We start from the raw sequence: 20,202 nt of genomic DNA on the forward strand, positions 1-20,202 counted from the left end.
GAATGCACTGTAATTGTATGTGTGGGGTACAGAGATGATTTTTGAATGACTCATGTTAAACACTATTATTGTACAAGGAGTAAATCCATACAATTCATTATGTGACTTGTTATGCTTATTTCTACTCCTGAACTTATTTAGGCTTGCCATAACAAAGGGGTTGAATACGTATTGCCATACGGACGTGACGTCATCGTTTGTGGCGCTGGAAGAATACTAATGAGCTTCAAACATTCTTGAGTCGAGCTGGCAACAGTTGTCCTCATGTTGATGAGCAGCAAATACGGTATATGATTGCTTTTTTGTTGTTGTTGTAATTTTGTGAAATCGGACAACTTTTGCAATGTAGTTTACTTCTTTAACATTATTTATAACTTTCTCGTTTTTTTTAGCTAGATAATATAGCTAGCTACAGTAAGGTTAGTCTAGTAGCTAAATTAGCTATCACAAATTAAGTTCTTGAATCATGCTGTTTGTGAACTTTGCTCTTAGCTAGCTTCACCTGAAAAGTTGTCACCAAAATGTCTGCAATTAATACATACATAATGCATGTCCAACTACATAATTTGTAAAGGTTTTGTTGTGCGCTAGCCAGCTATGACTCACGGGCAGTCACATGGCTAAACTGGATTTATGCGTCACAGCGCGCCTTTCTGGACGAAGACCCGCCAGACTGTAATGCCCTTTGGCTTTAACAATAGTTCACCTGCTAAATTAGCTTAATGTTTACATGCAACGAGTTCTTGGCAGCCTGTTTTGTGTTGTAAGGTAGGCTTTGCTTGCTACATACTTCAAGGGCATTGAGATTAATTGATGGATGAAACCACTCATGGGGGTAACATGTTGCTTGCTATTATAGCTAGGCTAACTTGTGTATAGGGTAAAGTTGATTGTTTGTTGTCAAATGTGGTAGCTAGCTACTAATCTGACAAAAGACACGCTCTTATATCTTTAGAATTTGGACCATCATTACAGCACATCAGTGAAACATGAAAAAAGAGATTGCAGCATTGGTGTTGTTCCTGAAAAGACTGATCAAAAAGGTGGACAAGTTGGACACCCAGAAAGTGGACATGTTTGTGGAGCAGTTGACTGTTGCCCTGCAGGAGAAGTTCAGGGGGCATTGGTACCCTGACAACCCCAGCAAAGGACAGGCCTTCAGGTAACTTAACTACTGATATGACCCCAGTCTGTTGCCTTGCTCTCACTATTTTGACATTCATACCAGTAGTTTTATGAACCTCCAGTCTAGGGCATTATGAGTAAGGTGTGTTTTTTTATATGCAGTGATTTTGTATGATTGGAGGTATCAATGTATTGTATACTCTACTTTGCAGGTGTATTCGGCTGAACAGGTTGCAGAAGGAGGATCCAGAGTTGCTGCGGGCCTGCCAGGAGAGTGGGGTTCAGTACAAGGACCTTGGCCTGCCCAGAGAACTCACTCTGTGGGTAGACCCTGGTGAGGTGTGCTGCAGGTCAGTCTGTCTTATTTAACTTTGATTTTTGTAACTATTGTCTGGAAGGCATTAAATCATTCACAGGAGAGTGTGCAAGTTCACACTTTGGGAGATGGGTAGACAATTGGTATGCAGCCTCAGTTGTTACATTGTTTACCAATCAAGTAACTAAATTGTTGATATACATTCAGTGATTGAGCATCACAAGTCTTGTTGGCTTCTTCCTTTCATTATTGTGCAGGTATGGAGAGAAGAACCATGCTTTCACGGTGGCCAGTTTCTTTGGTGATGAGACTGTGACTAAGAAGGTGACCAGTGCCGTGGAGAGGGTGACGTCTGACTACCACTCTGGTTCATCTTCAGAGGAGGATAGTGGCCTCAGGGAAACGCGTCCATCCACTACCTGCCCCCAAAATCACCACACATACCAGGTACAACCAGTAATGTAGTGTTTCCATACAGAATACCTCCTTGGTCAGCACTGACAATGGGTTGATTTAAATTATATTTCCCACATGTTTTATTGTTCAAAGGTGATCTACCCAGCTGCTCCTCTGTGGTGTCAAGTGCCCAAGCAAAAGAAGATGGGGCCTGGTAAAGGATATAACGTGCCTCCACGTCCTCCTCACTATGGCTTCAGACCTCAAGGCAGACCCACCCAGTCCTTCAGACACAAAGGATTGGCTCTGCCTGGCCAGAGAGGGGGGCTCGGATACTGGGGTGGCACTCCAGGCCTGGCTTACTGTTAGGGACCACTGTAGCAAGTGTTGACGTTAGTATTAGCCTGTTCCAGGTTCTCTGAGCTGTTGAGGGTAACCACTAGAGCAAGCAATAGTTCATGGGTGACAGGTAGCCTTGCGGTTAAGAGTGTTGGGTCAGTAACTGAAAGGTTGCTGGTTTGAATCTCTTAGCCGACTAGGTACAACATCTGTTGATGTGCCATTGAGCAAGGCACTTAACCCTTAGTGCTCCCGTAAGTCGCTCTGGAGAAGTGTCTGCTAAGTGACTGAAATGTTAGAGGGAAGGAAGTGGCAAACAAAGTCCACCAAGATGTTTGACCACATTTTTTAAATGTATTTTTGTAGTGAGATAGTCACTGGAATTTGTTATTTTTATGGTAAGAACATGAACTCTTTACACTTAAGAGAATTTGTATTCGTGTGAGTAAAATAATTAGTTGTAATGGATAAGGAATATAGGAATTTGATGTGTATTTTATAGCTATGAAGATATATGTACTGTATTTATTTCTGATGGGTTAATTGTATGTTACCTCCTACTGTGCTGTCCATCAGTTATGTTCCAATGAGAAATTGTTTTATTTATTCAGTGTATTAGTATTATTAATTGTGCTTACCACTTAAATTCTGAGATATTAAACACATTTTCTAATCCTACCTCAATGCTGTTTTGATTTGACTATTCTGTAATTGTAATACTTATTGCCTTCACACCATCAGAGGCCATATCTGGTAAATATTAAATAACTTAATATTTGAACAACCTGTAGGCCTACAGTACAAACAATCAAAAGAAGCATGTAGGTATATGGATGACACCTGTTCAATTCAGTCTTTCTGATGCTGTTCAAAAGCATGTTTGTAATGTCATAGGCTACGTGTTAAAGCTTTTCCAAACATTCTTACAGCTTGTCTGGTTTACAGTATTTCAAATGGTTGAACAGTAAAATTACAATTTAACTATTGGGAAGCTGTGTTCATTGTTTTATTGCTGGCTTCACGTGCTCGGGCGAAATATTGTAGGAAACTGGGAAGAGGTAAGTCCAACATGATTGTGTTCAAGCCCTTGGAAATCAAATTACTATTCAACGAATACGATTTTAGCTAGCTTGCTAATAAAGTTAGCTGGCTTATTAAACATTCACAATATGGTCAGACTAGCTACATTATCCATATTGATAAGGTTGTAATTGTCAAAAGCGGATTCATTTTGGGGTAAAAGGTCTGGTGAAACGTCGCAACTCGGCTAACATTTTCTCCGAGTAGTTCAGTAGTTTTCTCCTGTAATTCAGACTTTGGTCATTCAAATGACATTTCCCACTGGGAACTAGGAGTTTCCGACAGTACTTGAACGCGGCATAATAGCCTAATACGGTAGGGGGCGTGAAAGTATCTTGGTACACTCGACTTTGTTACCCTCCGGAAATCACGTGTCTAGACTCCTGCTCTCCTATGCACCTGCTGAGGCGAAAAAGGATCGGAGAGTTTTGATGCTTCGGGAGAGTGGTCTGTCTGTCAGGAGCGCCGCAGAAGTTATTTTTTCAACCGAGTTTTAAAGGAAAAGTATTGGAATAGACAGAAAGGAATGGATTTCTCGATATCCCACCTCTGCTCTGTATTGATTATTCTCATTGCAGGTAAGTTTTGCTTCCACCGGGTACTTTGTTTTTAATCCGCAATTTTCAAAAGAGCGATCGAAAATGGAGTGGTGAGTATGCAACGTTACACAGGTCGGCTCACTCGTTGCGCTGGCGAGCAACATGCTAAAAAGTTAACTTTTAGATGTGTGCGACTAAAATAACGATCTGGTATGCTGCTTTATGGAATTACATGTGACGTAACTTTACTTCAGATTATACTCACTTGGTTACTCCTGTTTTCACTGAAAAATATTGAAAATAGCTCTTTAACATAGTTTTGCTAGCTAGCGTTAGCTGAGAATTCCAAATTGCATCACTGGTCAAAATGTGTGATCACCCCAAATTCCATGCAGGAATTCTGAATTCCATACTAGAGCCTATGATTCTTCAATTGACTGGAAATTATTTTTTACTTAAAGAATATAATATTTCGAACACATGGTTTATTTTATTTTATGGTTATTTCATGTGCCTGAGCTAGCTGTTACGTCGTGGGAGAAATTGGTTCATTCTGCAACGCATTTTTGAACGCTACCGATCAAGCGATGTTTTTGTTTTGCATTAGTTAGTGCATAACGTTAACACACAATAGCCTGATCTGCCTTAGAACCTGCAAAGGGCTTCAAAGTGCTGCAGTTTCTGTCAGCCATCTGCCAATACCATGTAAACTTTATCCCCCTCCCGCGCCAAGGGTGTGCTTTTTAAACCCAGAGGGAAATTAATTACATGTTAGCTGATTATCGACCAGATTTATGTCCATGAAATATGTTGCTTCTGTGAGTGTGTCATTTCAACCATTAGGCCTATATTTAGTGTAGCCCGTTTTAATATTTCCTTTAGCCTTATAGATAGAGAACAGAGCCTAATTAGCTTTGATTCACAATCCTTCACCAGTAAATATATGAGGAGGGATTTGTTGAGGTCCATTTTCTTCTGACTGACTGCCTGTTAATAATTTCTCACACTCCTCACACTTTGTCCTTTTTGCTGTCCTGGAATTTACACTGAAATCAGCCCATTCCTCCTCCTCTCTCACCACAGAAATGAAACCATGGTACTGTAGGTCAGTTGGTTCTCAAACCTTTTGATCCACAACCCCCAAAAAGAAGTGGTTCAAAGCTTTTGACCTCGCACACAATCCCTGAAGAAATGTAGCCTGCCATTGATGCATTTTTTAAAAGCAAGATACAGAAAAGAACTGTTTTACTCCTGCATTTTGAGCTTAGTCATTCATGTTAGCAGTCAATATCATCTAGGGATATCATGTCACTTCTCTGGAGTCCACAGAAAGCAGGATCATACGGTCTACCTGTATGCAGCGGTTGCATGATTGGATGGAAAGCATGATCTGTCTAACCTTTTTCTTGCTCACAAATATCGTAATTACTTTGTCAGAATGTTAAATCTTCATCCCATAAGTATGGAAGGCATTACGATGTTACAGCTATCTTTAGACATAAAGATAGCTACTGGGGTATAGATACTGGGGTATATAATTCACCCACCCAAACGAGACCTATCTGAAATATGAAAATGATCAATGAAGTCGCCAGGTAGCCTATTCTTCTGGCAAAGATGCGTCCGTAGCAGATTGCTAAACTGTATTCTACATCTTCCATGGGGTTTAACGGCAGTTGACATCCAATGTTAATGGTGCGTTACCGCCAGCAGCTGGACGGCGTATTGAATAAGAAACTAAAAAAATATCGCTCTGACCGCGAAGAGCCACGGGCAGAGCAATGTCGTTCCTCTCCACTGGTTACAGATAAAAGCCCTGCAATAATGAAGTGCTTTGTTTACACAGGCAGGCACATCTCTTTCTGCAGTGTTAAAGGTTTGGTTAGGGGTGTTCTACTAGCCCAACAATGTGGTTTTTGCTCATGCTGTACATTGTTGTACATTAGTGGAGAGGCTCATTACCATTATAATGGCTTCATGAGCTCATCATTTGGGGCACTGTCCCACTTCAGCAGAGTAGACAAGCATGGCATTTTTACCAGACTTATCATGGCATTCATCTGACATGGCACAATGATGCATAGGCAGCCTCTTCACAATTGGGATTCAATGCAACTTTGGGCATTTCTTTAAATGAAGTATGCCTAGTCTAGCCTATAAGTTAGGCTTAATGAAGATTATATTATTGTATAAGGCCTAGGCCTACATGAGTGCTTCACAAATAATTTGCAAGAATATAAAGTAAAGGGTGTCGAGGGTTATATTTGGACTTCTGAGATGTAACAGTTTTCATATAGGCTAGCTTTGCCAACTGAAACAAATGAGCTTTTACAGGGAGCTCAACGTCAAAGGTGATTCTCCTCTTTCCGAGGCTTGTGTCAAAGCTGTGTCTAAGGCGCTTTCTGTGTTTGTTCTGTCAGAGGTACGTTCTCAATATCTTCTCCCCGGTCCTGGCTACAATAAACTGATGCCAGTAAACATCCTCCAGCCAGTCAGCACTTGACTGTGTTGGTTTAAGTTGTGGGGCCTGGCCAGTTATTTTCACAGAAACCTGATGAGGTCTCCTGTAGAGCTGGTTGTGGACTGGTCAGTGCTGAGTGAAGCTGGGGACCTAGGGGAGGGTAAACGCAGAGAGACTAAGGGTGCAGCAGGCCTTGGATGTTGTTACCTGATAAGCATGCTGCACTCCACTGTGCCAGCTGGAAGCTTGTTGCTAGGATACCTTGTGAAAACAAGCAAGTAGATCCTGGGAGTGTGATTGGGTTTGGGTCTCATTCAAATGAAGCCTTTCTCTATTGTATTGGTGGGTCTGAAATAACTCCTTTTGAGTCAATCTCATAAACTAAATTCTTTCACAAATGTTTTTATTTGTTCACTTAAGCAATAATACATTAGAGGCCATGTCAAATCTTTATCATGACTGTGACATGGAATAATAAAAATGTCATAACACATGGACTCAAGTGTATTATTGCTTTTTGTACTGCGAGTTACCAGCATTAAAAAGCGAAGTTATTCCCAAACAATCAATTTTTCAACAAACCGCGATGCTACATTCACTAACACTGGTCATCAAGTGCAATTTTAGGTGTCCTCTGGTCATTAGTTCTATTAATTTTGACTGTCAGGTAAAGCAAAACTACCTGAGCACTGGTTGATAGTTTCAGAACTTTGCAGGTTGCTGTGGCAAACAAAAATGCCCCCCACCCCCCCCCGCTAGCTAGCCAACTACTCATCTCATCACTTCAATCACTTCAGATTGAAGCTGGAAAGATGGCAAACTAGCTGCATTTCTTTGCATATATCCTTAACAATTATGCTGATTTATGATTTCGACTGACTCCCAACATGTTCTTTATTATGGGACACAGTGGAGATCAAATTTCAATATTGCAACATTGTTTGCAAATGTCAGATGTCTATATGCTTTTCACAGTGGCACTCATGTTTGTAAGTTTCATGGCTTGGCAGATGAGGCAGTTGATCTGTAAAAGTAGTGGTAGTGCGTTGCTAGGTAACGATGTAAAGGATGGCACTTTTTATGAACGTGACCATGTGTATGTTGTCGAGTATAAAATGGGCGGGATAGACTCTAACAATGGGAATTCCAAACCACCTGTTGTATAATTAAGCAATAAGGCCCGGAGGAGGTGTGGTATATAGCCAATATGGAGTGCCTGGATACAGCCTTTAGCCGTGGTATATTGGTCATATACCACAGAACCCAGAGGTGCCTTATTGCTATTATAAACTGGTTACCAACTTAATTAGAACAGTAAAAATCTTTGTTTTGTCATACACACAGCTTTCAGCCAATCAGCATTCAGGGCTCGCACCACCTGGTTTATAAATGGTCTTAGGCTATTGTTAGCTGATCACGGCCAGGGTGAGGTTCTTTTGTCCTGTCTTAAACGCACCCTTTTGACTCTAACAAGAATATCATATTGTAGTATCTCAAAGTAGAGTGGAGTTTCAGGCAGCCAGTCAGCCTAGTTTTCAGTTACCCTGTTTGAAATAAATCGAGATGTATTTGCTCAGGTGATAATCCATATTGCACTAGAACATATCAGTTTATTTCTATATTTCACTGTTTGGAAAATCTGCCCTTTATCTAGAAACTGACACAAAGCAAGAGCGATAAGAGAAGGCATCATGAACTGTTCAACCTGAGCTATTGTCATGCATGGGCCCAATGTAGACGGGCAGTGTTGGCTTGAGGTCATCATTTCAAATTCAGTTCTCGTGACATGGCTGCAACGGTTGCATCCCTCCTCTCATTCTGGCAGCAGCGAGCTTCACCTCCAACCCAACATCCGCCCGCTCGGCCCCACTCACTCACTCACTTACTCACTCTGCCCGAGGCCCCGTTTCGTCCTTGGAATATAAAGCAAGAACATGTAGAATTGGATTACACTCCGGGGACGATGCTGCTGTGTCCTTCACAATCTCATGATGAGGACGACAGCCCATGAATATTCAGAGACCCAGGCGGACCTTAAATATTTTAACATGCTGGAGTCATACAGGCCCTGCATCGAGTGACGCCTTGTTCCCTCGTCTGCCCGGGAGTGCGAAACGACGCTGATCCCTAACCCGAAACACACTCGCTAACCCCCTCCCTTTTTAAAAATGTCATCCTTTCATTTTCGGTTTGGAGAGTGAGTGTACCATTAAGTCGTGCCGATTGCATTCCATTAATAGATTAATAGTAACTCTTGTTTTCAAGCCTCGTTTACAAGCTGGCAGGGATGCCACTGTATTCAGAGTTAATTCCTTATTCACAAGTTTTATTTGACTAGGCAAGTCGGTTAAGAACAGCAGTCGGTAGAGCATGGCGCTTGTCACGCCAGGGTAGTGGGTTCGATCCCCGGGACCACCCATACGTAGAATGTATGCACACATGACTGTAAGTCGCTTTGGATAAAAGCGTCTGCTAAATGGCATATATTATTATTATTATTATTATTATTATTTACAATGACTGCCTACCCCGGCCAAACCTTAAACCGGACGATGCTGGGATAATTTTGCGCTGCCCTATGGGACTCCCAATCACGGCTGGTTGTGATACAGCTTGGAATCAAACCAGGATCTGTAGTGCCGCCTCTAAAACTGAGATGCAGTGCCAAAGCACTAGCCTACACAGGGAGGAGCTATTAGTAACCTTTCAATGCTGAAAGGGGGCCTGAGTTAAAACGTTTCTGAATCCCTGGGCTAGCCCATCAATATTTTAATGATAAAACATTTAAATGAAAACTTTCATTTTGAGCATGGATTTACAGTCAATGGCAGAATCTTAAGGTCAAGTGTGCCAGGGGTCGCGTTAGAGTTAAAAAATCTGCATTTTCAAAACGCGGGGCATCCAAAAATGTGCGTTGTAAACCATTCCACCTGCGTTTGATATTGAAAGTCAAGGTCCGCAGCTAGTTTTCTTTCACAGAAAATACATTAGTGCAAAACATTCGGTAGGAAATAACTTCATTTTCATCCGAAGTGCAACACTATTTGGCAAGCAGCCACACAAGGAAATATGCCTACAATGAAAAAGCAAGGTCTTTTTTTGCAAAAAAAGGGCGGTTTGGATCACATTACTGGCTGTAAGCGAACGAGTGATGCACTTTTGGAGCAAATCTGGCTGTATCTAAGGCTCAGCCAATCGTTCACATAACAGAATGCAGCAGGCGATTGAAGAGGGAGGAGACAACCTATTTGCAGCATTTAGCGCAGGCTCTGGAAAGACAGCAGAGAGTAGAAAGGCTGTTTGCCAGTTACATCAGTGCATCCCCTGAACGATAACAGGTCGGTGAGAAGCCTGACCACGGAGATGGGGGTGAGAAGGTGACGAAAGCGTACTTCATGAGCTGTAACCCAATAACAACTGACATTTGGAATGTTTTGAGTTGAGGGAGAAAGTGTGGTGGAACAAGTAACGTTAATTTTAGTGTTAAGTATCTTGCTAGCTGGATCGAATTCGCCGTTAGCTAGCCAGAGAAATGTTGAGCAACATTAGCAAACTTAACTGATCAAACAATTGAGTTTATGGTGTGAGAATTAGCTGGCTAATGAAGGCAGACGGCTAACTTTAGCTAGCTAATGGTACAACATCAGATGAGCTAACGTTAGTAATCTAACCAATTAGCTATAGTATTAATTTGTATAACATTATGACTCCTTTCTGTTCTGCAAATTATAACGCTTTAGTTGCTGCTTACTGGACCCTGGCAATCGGTGTGAAATGTTGACTAGTTAACTGATGTTTTCCCTCTACAATATGTGGTTCATTTTCAGAATTAAAGAATTCGGTGAAAATGAGGCATTGCTTGTGAAACAAGTGGATTCAGGGATCAAGTGTAGCTGGAGCCGGGCCTGTCATGGCTAACTGCAATATTAGTGTATTGTTTTTTTCTGAATGCGTGAGTCATTTTCAGTTTAGTCTAGGCAATAAATAATTGGATTGCTTTCTTTTACATCTTTTAGCTGTGAATTAGGTTCACATTAACCACTGTATTTTGCACACAGACTGATCATGTAGATCATATTATTTTGTTTAATTAGTTAAAAACCTGCATTTCCCCATAGCAGGGATTTTTTTTTGTGTGTTTCTGTGCAAAAAAAAGTGTCACCTTTTTTAGGTCCTCACCAGTTTGCATTCCTGTATATGACCTAATGTTATGCTTGAAATTAATCTGAAATTTTACTAGAGAAAATTAGGCTACACCAAGACAATCACCGGAGGAAATTAACTACACATTAGTCTGATGCCGAGCAGAAATGACAAAAAAATTGCATTTTAAATCTGCGTTTACAAAACACAACACATATTATATATATTTTTTTTCCTGCGTGAAAAACACTGAATTCTGCATTAACGCTACTCCTGGTGTGCAGGTCTCAAAAACCTTAAGTCTGCCTCTTTTTTTCTTTCTCACAAATGAGTCCTAAGCAATGGATCTGAAACTTAAATATGCACCATGCAGAAATCGCTCCCCCATTATCTGTTTGCTAAAATTAGAATAGTTCGCATAATTTAAATTTGTGACACAACAAGCAACTATACTGTAGTGAATTATTTTCCATAACCAAAAATATTTTTTACAGCTGTTTGAAGCTGGTGTACAAAAGTAAAAGATGCAAGAATGAAATTTAAGAATGAGAAGTAGTGATGGATGGATATGACATTTTTGGCCGATACCAATATCCAATATTTTCCTTGCCAACAAAACTGACAATGATAAACCGATATTTACAATTTTAGCGGCCTTTTAAGTGTTCTAGTATAGTTAACACACACACATGGACGCAGGCGTTTAAGGCACTGCATCTCAGTGCAAGAGGTGTCACTACAGTCCCGGTTTGAATCCAGGCTGTATCACATCGGGCTGTGATTGGGAGTATCATAGGGCGGCGCACAATTGGCCCAGTGTCGTCCGGCCATCATTATAAATAAGAATTTGTTCTTAACTGACTTGCCTAGTTAAATAAAGTTTACGCACACCACACTGACCAAAAATGTATTTTGTTGGCATTTATGTATGTCCCCCTTACCAGTAAAATATAATCTAAAGCTATTTCTTACACTTACTTGCTGTTCTGTTTCGTTGTTCATTTGTTCAGTCGTTTCATTCTCATCCAGGATCTGTATGGAACGCCGTTTGGGTCTTTGCGTGTCAAAGATGCATGTCAAATAACACTTTGACGTGTCAAATTAGACAACATCTGTTTCAGTTACTATAGTTAGCTAGGTGTCACCTAAAATAACCCTCATTTATAAAACGGTTCTTATTTGACTAATGGTGGGGTGACCTATCTATTTGAAGCTAGCACAATAAGGATTAACCACAATAGTGGACTTTGCACAATTCTGTTTGTATTCATTTGCATCACTGTCAATGACGTACTTTTATCTTGAAGTTAAACGGCAAATTCCACTATTGTGCCTAATCCTTATTGTGCCTAGCTTCACAACACAACCCGCTTCAGTCCAGCCTCACTAGCCAGATGAAACTAGCTGGCTGCTTATAACATTATCTTTGTGCAACAGGGTTAACTTCTCTAGGGTATTTGGAATTTTGGATGAAAAACGTACCCAAATTAAACTGCCTTCTACTTAGTCCCAGAAGATAGGATATGCAAATAATTGGTACATTTGGATAGAAAACACTCTAAAGTTAACAAAACTGTTAAAATAGTATTTGTGAGTATAACAGAACTGATTTGGCAGGCGAAAACCAGTGAAAAATCCATTCAGGAAGTAGGATTTTTGATGTTGTAGTTTTCTATTCAATGCCATTACAGTATCCATTGACTTAGGACTCAAATTCCAGTTCCTATGCCTTCCACTAGATGTCAACCATTTTTAGAAATTGTTTCAGGCTTGTATTCTGAAAAATGAGGGAGTAAGAGCAGTCAAAATGAGTGGACCCTGCCGTGTCAGAGCTTTTTCATGCTCGCGACAGAGAGTGCCTTTCTTGTTTACCTTTTATATTGACAACGTTATTGTCCGGTTGAAATATTATCGATTATTTAGGCTAAAAACAACCTGAGGATTGAATATAAACATCGTTTGACATGTTTCTATGAACTTTATGGATACAATTTTTTTTGTCTGCCTGTTGAAACTTCGTTTGAGCCTGTGGAGTACTGAAGAAAACGCACAAACAAAACTGAGGTTTTTGGATATCAAAAGATACTTTATCGAACAAAAGGAACATTTATTGAATAAATGAATGTCTTCTGAGTGCAACCATATGAATATCATCGAAGGTAAGTGATTCATTTTATCTCTATTTCTGACTTGTGTAACTCTTCTACAGTTTCTAAAACTGTTTGAATGATGTATGTGAGTATAACAGAACTCGAATGTCAGGCAAAAACCTGAGAAAAATCCAACCAGGAAGTGGGAAATCTGAGGTTCGTAGTTTGTCAACTCTTTGCCTATCGAATATACAGTGTCTTTGGGGTCAAATTGCACTTCCTAGGGCTTCCACTAGATGTCAAGTATTGTAAACCTTGTTTGATGCTTCTACTGTGAAGGAGGGGGGAATGGGTGCTGAATGAGTAGTGGTCTGGCAGAGTGCCATGAGCTTGTCACGTGCGTTCACGTGAGAGTTAGCTTGCGTTACATTGCATTTCTGAAGACAGAGTTGTTCTCCAGTTGGAACATTATTGAAGATTTACGATAAAAACATCCTAAAGATTGATTCTATAAATTGTTTGACATGTTTCTACGAACTGTAATACGACTTTATTTCGGAACTTTTGCCTGGACCTGCCCCTGCATTGTGAGTTTGGATTTGTGAACTGAATGCGCTAACAAAAGGTGTTTGGACATATGATGGACTTTATCGAACAAATCAAACATTTATTGTGGAACTGGGATTCATGGGAGTGCATTCTGATGAAGATCATCAAAGGTAAATTAATATTTATAACTCTATTTCTAACTTATGTTTACTCCAACAGGGCAAATACCTGTATGGCTTGATTTGTTGTCTGAGTGCCGTACCCAGATTATTGCATGGTTTGCTTTTTTCGTTTTTTTTTTTTTAAATCTGACACAGCGGTTGCGTTAACTTTTTATGGCTGCAGGGGCAGTATTGAGTGGCTTGGATGAAAAGGTGCCCATTGTAAACGGCCAGCTCCTTAGTCTCAGTTGCTAATATATGCATATTATTATTAGTATTGGATAGAAAACACGCTAAAGTTTCCAAAACTGTCAAAATATTGTCTGTGAGTATAACAGAACTGATATTGCAGGCAAAACCCTGAGGAAAATCAAAACAGGAAGTGGCTTCTATTTTGAAAACTCCATGTTCCATAGCCTTCCTTTGCTGGATTTAAAGGGATATGAACCAGATTCCTTTTCCTATCGCTTCCTCAAGGTGTCAACAATCTTCAGACATAGTTCTAGGCTGTTATTTATTTTAAATGAGCCAGAACGATAACATCGTGTCAAGTGGTCACATGAGTTTTGCTCGCGCAACAATTTGAACAGCCATTGTTTTCCCCTCTCCTACTGTGAAAGACATTTGCGGTTGATATATTATCGATTATATATTTTAAAAACAACCTGAGGTTTGATTATAAAAAAAGTTTGACATGTTTCTGTGGACATTAAGGAAACTATTTGGAATTTTCGTCTGCGTTGTCGTGACCGACCGCTCTTTCCTGTGGATTTCTGAACATAACGCGACAAACAGGTATTTTGGATCTAAAAAACAATCTTTATGGAACTAAACGAACATATGTTGTGTAACTGGGAGTCTCGTGAGTGAAAACATCCGAAGATCATCAAAGGTAAACGATTAATTTGATTGTTTTTCTGATTTTCGTGAACGAGCTACCTGATACTAAGTATACTTAATGTTTTATCGTGCGATCGATAAACTTACACAAATGCTTGGATTGCTTTTGCTGTAAAGCATAATTTCAAAATCTGACACGACAGGTGGATTAACAAAAGGCTAAACTGTGTTTTCCTATATTGCACTTGTGATTTCATGAATATAAATATTTATTGTATGTAGCGCTATGCTATTCAGCGGTTGTTGATGACACTTATCCCAATATTGGGATTGCAGCCATAACAAGTTAAGGAGAAGTATATCTCTAATTCTGTGCATAACACTTGTATCTTATATTAAAGTTTATGATGACTATTTCTGTAAATTGATGTGGCTGTCTGCAAAATCACCAGATGTTTTGGAAGCAAAACATTACTGAACGTAACGCGCCAATGTAAACTGAGATTTTTGGATATAAATATGCACTTTATCGAACAAAACACTCATAGGACTTCATGTTACATGTAATTGTGTATGTCATCTGATGATCATCAAAGGTTAGTGATAAATTAATCTCTTTCTGCTTTTTGTGACTCCTCTCTTTGGCTGGAAAAATGGCTGTTTTTCTGTGACTAGGTGCTGACCTAACATAATCGTTTGGTGTGCTTTTTGCTGTAAAGCCTTTTTGAAATCGGACACTGTGGTGGGATTAACAACAAGTTTATCTTTAAAATGGTGTAAAATACTTGAGCAATTTTAATTATGAGACTTCTGTTTTGAATTTGGTGCCCTGCACTTTCACCGGCTGTTGTCATATCGATCCCGTTAGCGGGATCTAAGCCATAATTAAGTAGCTGGCTAGCTATTTTATTTTCATGAACTGAAGTTCAATTTCAATAGGCGAACAAGTTGGTACATTACTACATTTAAGTACCAAGCTAATATTTACTCACAAGGATTCCCAAATCATTGCTAAGAATAAGGCAAATGACTACAGTTTCTACTGGTTATTGTTTTCAGGCTGGTTGTATTGGCACTAGCTAGGTAGCAAGCTAAAGCTACCCCAGAAGTTGCTGTTGAACAAATTTATGATTTATTACCAACACTGTATTGTAAACACATCGTTCGTGGCCGGTGTTTGCGTGCTTGTACAGCTTGACAGTGCTACTGTATTATTTTTGACACGCAAAGACCCAAACGTTCCATAGGTTGTACAGTTGAAGTCGGAAGTTTACATAGCCAAATACTTAAATTCAGTTTTACACAATTACTGACATTTAATCCTAGTAAAAATGTCATGTCTTGGTCAGTTAGGATCACCACTTTACTTTAAGAATGTGATATGTCAGAATAATAATAGAGTGATTTATTTCAGCTTTTATTTATTTCATCACGTTCCCAGTGGGTCAGAAGTTTACATACACTCAATTAGTATTTGGTAGCATTGCCTTTAAATTGTTTAACCTGGGTCAAACATTTCAGGTAGCTTCCCACAATAAGTTGGGTGGATTTTGGCCCAATCCTCCTGACAAAGCTGGTGTAACTGAGTCAGGTTTGTAGGCCTCCTTGCTCGCACATGCTTTTTCAGTTCTGCCCACAAGTTTCCTATGGGATTGAGGTTAGTGCTTTGTGATGGCCACTCCAATACCTTGACTTTGTCCTTAAGCCATTTTGCCACAACTTTGGAAGTGTGCTTGGTGTCATTGTCCATTTGGAAGACCCATTTGCGACCAAGCTTTTAACTTCCTGACTGTCATGAGATGTTGCATCAATATATCCACAAAATGTTCCATCCTCATGATGCTCTCTCTTTTGTGAAGTGCACCAGTCCCTCCTGCAGTAAAGCATTCCCACAACGTGATGCTGCCACCCACGTGTTACACTGTTGCGATGGTATTCATCGGCAGTTGCTTCTTCCTTGCTGAGCGGCCTTTCGGGTTATGTCAAAATAGGACTCGTTTTACTGTGGATGGAGGTACTTTTGTACCGGTTTCCTCCAGCATCTTCACAAGGTCCTTTGCTGCTGTTCTGGGATTAATTAGCTCTTTTTACATCAAAGTACATTCATCTCTAGGAGACAGAACCTGTTTATACTTGCATACTATTGTCGGTACAGATGAACGTGGTACCTTCAGGCTTTTGGAAGTTGCTCCCAAGGATGAACCAGACTTGTGGAGGTCTAGCATTTTTTTTTAATGAGGTCTTAGCTGATTTCTTTTGATTTTCCCATGATGTCAAGCAGAGAGGCACTGAGTTTGAAGGTAGGCCTTGAAATACATCCACTGGTACACCTCCAATTGACTCAAATGATGTCAATCAGAAGCTTCTAAAGCCATGACATAATTTTGTGGAATTTTCCAAGCTGTTTAACTTCTTGCGTCGAGCCATCCCGGATCCGGGATCGTGAATACAGCCTCAAGCTCATTACCATAACGAAACGTTAACTATTCATGAAAATCGCAAATGAAATGAAATAAATATGCTAGCTCTCAAGCTTAGCCTTTTGTTAACAACACTGTCATCTCAGATTTTCAAAAATATGCTTCTCAACCATAGCAAAACAAGCATTTGTGTAACAGCATTTAGGTTTAGCATAGCATTTAGCGTTAGCATTCAGCAGGCAACATTTACACAAAAACCAGAAAACCATTCAAATAAAATAATTTACCTTTGAAGAACTTCAGATGTTTTCAATGAGGAGACTCTCAGTTAGATAGCAAATGTTCAGTTTTTCCTGAAAGATTATTTGTGCAGGAGAAATCGGTCCGTTTTCTGCGTCATGTTTGGCTACCAAAAAAAAAAAAATAATTCATTCATCCAAACGCCAAACTTTCTTCCACATTAACTCCATAATATTGACTGAAACATGGTAAATGTTGTTTAGAATCAATCCTCAAGATGTTGTTTTTCACATATCTCTTCATGATATATCATTCCTGGATGTCTCCTCTCTGTCTCAATCACATGGATGAATGCGAGCAGCTTGGAGATTACGCAACAATTTCAACAAAGGACACCGAGCGGACCCCTGGTAAATGTAGTCTCTTATGGTCAATCTTCCAATGATATGCCTACAAATACGTCACAATGCTGCAGACAACATGGAGAAACGATAGAAAGGGCAGGCTAATTCGTGGCGCTTTCACAGCCATGTAAGGAGACAATGAAAAACAGAGCGTCAAACAGGAAATGAGCAGGATTTTTGAAGTTTCGCCTGTAGCATCAGTTCTGGGGCACTCACATATAATATCTTTGCAGTTTTGGAAACGTCAGTGTTTTCTTTCCAAAGCTGCCAATTATATGCATAGTCGAGCATCTTTTCGTGACAAAATATTGCGCTTAAAACGGGCACGTTTTTTTTATCCAATAATGACATAGCGCCCCCCATAGGTTGAAGAGGTTAAAGGCACCGTGAACTTAGTGTATGTAAACTTCTGACCCACTGGAATTGTGATACATAAGTGAAATAATCTGTCTGTAAACTGTTTGTTGGAAAAATTACTTGTGTCATGCACAAAGTAGATGTCCTAACCGACTTCCCAAAACCTATAAGTTATTAACAAGAATTTTGTGCAGTGGTTGAAACACTTAGGTAGGAGTCATTAGAACTTGTTTTTGTAAACTTCTGACTTCAACCGTATGTTAAGTCAATTGCAGTGACACTATTACTGTTTTAACTCCGGTAGGGCAGCATCTGAAAAATACCGCTCTTGGTAGTGTGTACCAGTGCTCGACCAGTCTGCGAAAGCCAACATCGCCCACGACAGAGAACGGTTGATTGTCAAGGGCAATGAATTCCATTATCTTGGCTTTAATGGATTTCGCCTTTTTGAGTTGTCTCGCTGATATTTTGTTACTCTTTCAAATGACTGCTCGATCCACACAGCAGACATTGTGGGCTGTGTTGTAAGTATAGTGCAACATTTTGCGTGGCGTCAGTACGTCATGTACCTACTTTATATAGGTGTGCACGTCAGCTTTGACATCGGTTTTGCACATATGGGCGTTAAACTAGACTTTTTTTTAAAGCTAATATCGTGTGATTCCGATATATTCCCCAATATATTGTGCGTCCCCTAATGAGAAGCATAGAAATAAGCGCTTTTTGGACTTGCTTTCCATGAGAATGACAGATCTATAACTCACATTTCTGTGAATTTGGTCAGATTCCCTGAAAAGTTACATATTGCACCTTTTCGGATACATTCTATTAGTGGCTTGTGGAATGAGATGAACATAAATCTTTACAAATTATGAGTGCTAAGTCTGAGACAATACGTCAAACATCAATACAACTTGAAATGTACTTTTCCTGCCTAAGAAGTGATTTTACAAGCCAACAGATAAATAAGGCTTCCAGCTATCTGTCATTTTAAGGCTCTTGAGTTTGTTTGATCCTCTCTCAGGGAATGTTGCTCCTCTGAAGTTGTTGACGTTAAACAGTCTGGATGAAGTGTCTTCAGATGAGGAAAGGGATCAGGACTCACTACTTTGGGCAGGGTTAATTTGTAAACATACCTTCGGCCCAAAAGCTTAAACGTTTTATTTCCTTGATCCGAACCTGTTTAAGATTGTTCTCCTTATTATGTAAACCATATTTCTCTTTTGTTTAACTCAGGTTATTCAGCTTATTAAGGACATGAATGTCCATAATTCTATAATTCTAAACTAATACATGTCTCTTCCTTCGCTGTGCATGTTGGACCACCACAGTGTGATGGTACACAATGCGACAGGCCTGGCCACAGGGTTCTGCATCTGCAGGTGTGTGCCAGCTTTGTCCTACCTGCCAGCTAGATCCTGACTCTCTTGCACAATTATTTTTTATTTTTTGTTGAAAAATAAAGGTGGAGTAAAATGGAAACCCATCTATTCCCTGGCATACTCAAAGCAAGAATCCCTGCCATGCAGTCATTTGAGCAGAGTCCGTCTGCCTTGAGGCGATTGCAACACCCACAATATTTCGATAGAGATGTCAGCTTGATCAATTATGTGTATTGTTTCAGGCATTGGTACCGGCTATTAGAATATGATAATACTCTTGTCTCTTCCAGCATTAAGCCCCCAACCCCCCCTCACTAAGAACATTAGTTAATCTTAAAAAATATTATGGCTCAGAAAATAAGAAGCCCGGGCAGAAGGTGGGGCTGGATTTAGGAGGGGAGTTGAAGCAGCTGTTGGAGAAGCCATTTTTAGAGCCTTTATCTCATTGAGAAACATTACGCATTGTCGACTGCCAGCACGCACGTGGGGGGAAAAGCAAACATGCACAGACTGTAGCCTGAACTATTTCCTTGATTTAAAGCTCCCCCTCTGCTAGCCTCTGGCGTAGTTATTCCTTGTCTAGTGTTAAATCAAGGCACATTATAATTGCGTGTATACCAGGATTTCTGTTAGTTGGTAATAGCCGGCTTTTGGCCGATTAAATAAATAGAAACGATAATGTATAAAATTGTCCCTGGCATTTATCCAGGAGAAGCGAATATCCCATTGCGAAATAATGCTAGCCATTCATTGATTTCAATAATAGTCGATGTAAATACATTTGTCAGGTCATGCTTATCGGTCTATTGGTTAATTTGCATAATTTAGTGGAATTAAATTGGCTCGTGTACAGTAATATATTAGTTATGTACCTTATCGCATACAGAGCCTTTGAGCGGAAAATGTGTCAGACAACATGAGAGCTGCTGCTACAGCATCTCAAACAGCAAATGCTTAGGCAACGGAAGGCAGGCCTCATCAGTTCGGCACACCACTTTGCAGTAAACTGGAGGCAGTATGCATTTTTGAAAACATTCTTAATTGTTTGAAAATGGAACATTTGTACTACATATTGAGGCATGTCTTACCTTGCTTCAAAGTAGCCTCGCCAATATGAGACCATATAATTGTTTGGCTACTTGACAATGAAACAAAGTTAAAGGCACAATCCTAGTCATATTAATAACCCAAGCTCGTTGTTGCATGTTAGATCTCCCCTCTTTCTACATGTCTGTCATGAAAACACTCACGCTTTTGACAGCATTGTTTTCCCGCTAATTGCATTACCGAACAAACATTAGCGCCTAGCCTACTGCCTTGTGTGCATTGCTGCGCTTATAATGTGAAGAAATAATAGTTT

The 20,202-nt window shown here is 39.9% G+C and overlaps 2 protein-coding genes across 3 annotated transcripts in view; both read left to right on the forward strand.

Moving 5' to 3' along the window:
- The first annotated feature begins 183 nt into the window (after positions 1-183).
- On the forward strand, positions 184-2,860 carry LOC124010490 (protein BTG3-like). 2 transcript variants are annotated; one of them, XM_046322978.1, is made up of 5 exons: positions 184-286; positions 956-1,162; positions 1,338-1,475; positions 1,699-1,888; positions 1,991-2,860. In XM_046322978.1, the coding sequence occupies exons 2-5, from the start codon at positions 990-992 to the stop codon at positions 2,204-2,206; spliced, it is 717 nt and encodes a 238-aa protein (XP_046178934.1). In that variant the 5' UTR covers positions 184-286; positions 956-989; the 3' UTR covers positions 2,207-2,860. The 2 variants fall into 2 exon arrangements, with proteins under 2 accessions (XP_046178934.1, XP_046178943.1); XM_046322987.1 differs by lacking the exon at positions 184-286 and adding an exon at positions 375-768.
- Positions 2,861-3,670: 810 nt separating this feature from the next.
- LOC124010485 (coxsackievirus and adenovirus receptor homolog) overlaps positions 3,671-20,202 on the forward strand; it is a 111,229-nt gene continuing 94,697 nt past the window's right edge. Inside the window, exon 1 of the mRNA XM_046322967.1 lies at positions 3,671-3,834. Within this exon, the coding sequence (XP_046178923.1) occupies positions 3,783-3,834 (52 nt within the window). The 5' untranslated portion in view covers positions 3,671-3,782. The remainder of the gene's footprint in view (positions 3,835-20,202) is intronic.

Source organism: Oncorhynchus gorbuscha, linkage group LG02, assembly GCF_021184085.1.
Source record: "Oncorhynchus gorbuscha isolate QuinsamMale2020 ecotype Even-year linkage group LG02, OgorEven_v1.0, whole genome shotgun sequence".
Classification (NCBI taxonomy): domain Eukaryota; kingdom Metazoa; phylum Chordata; class Actinopteri; order Salmoniformes; family Salmonidae; genus Oncorhynchus; species Oncorhynchus gorbuscha.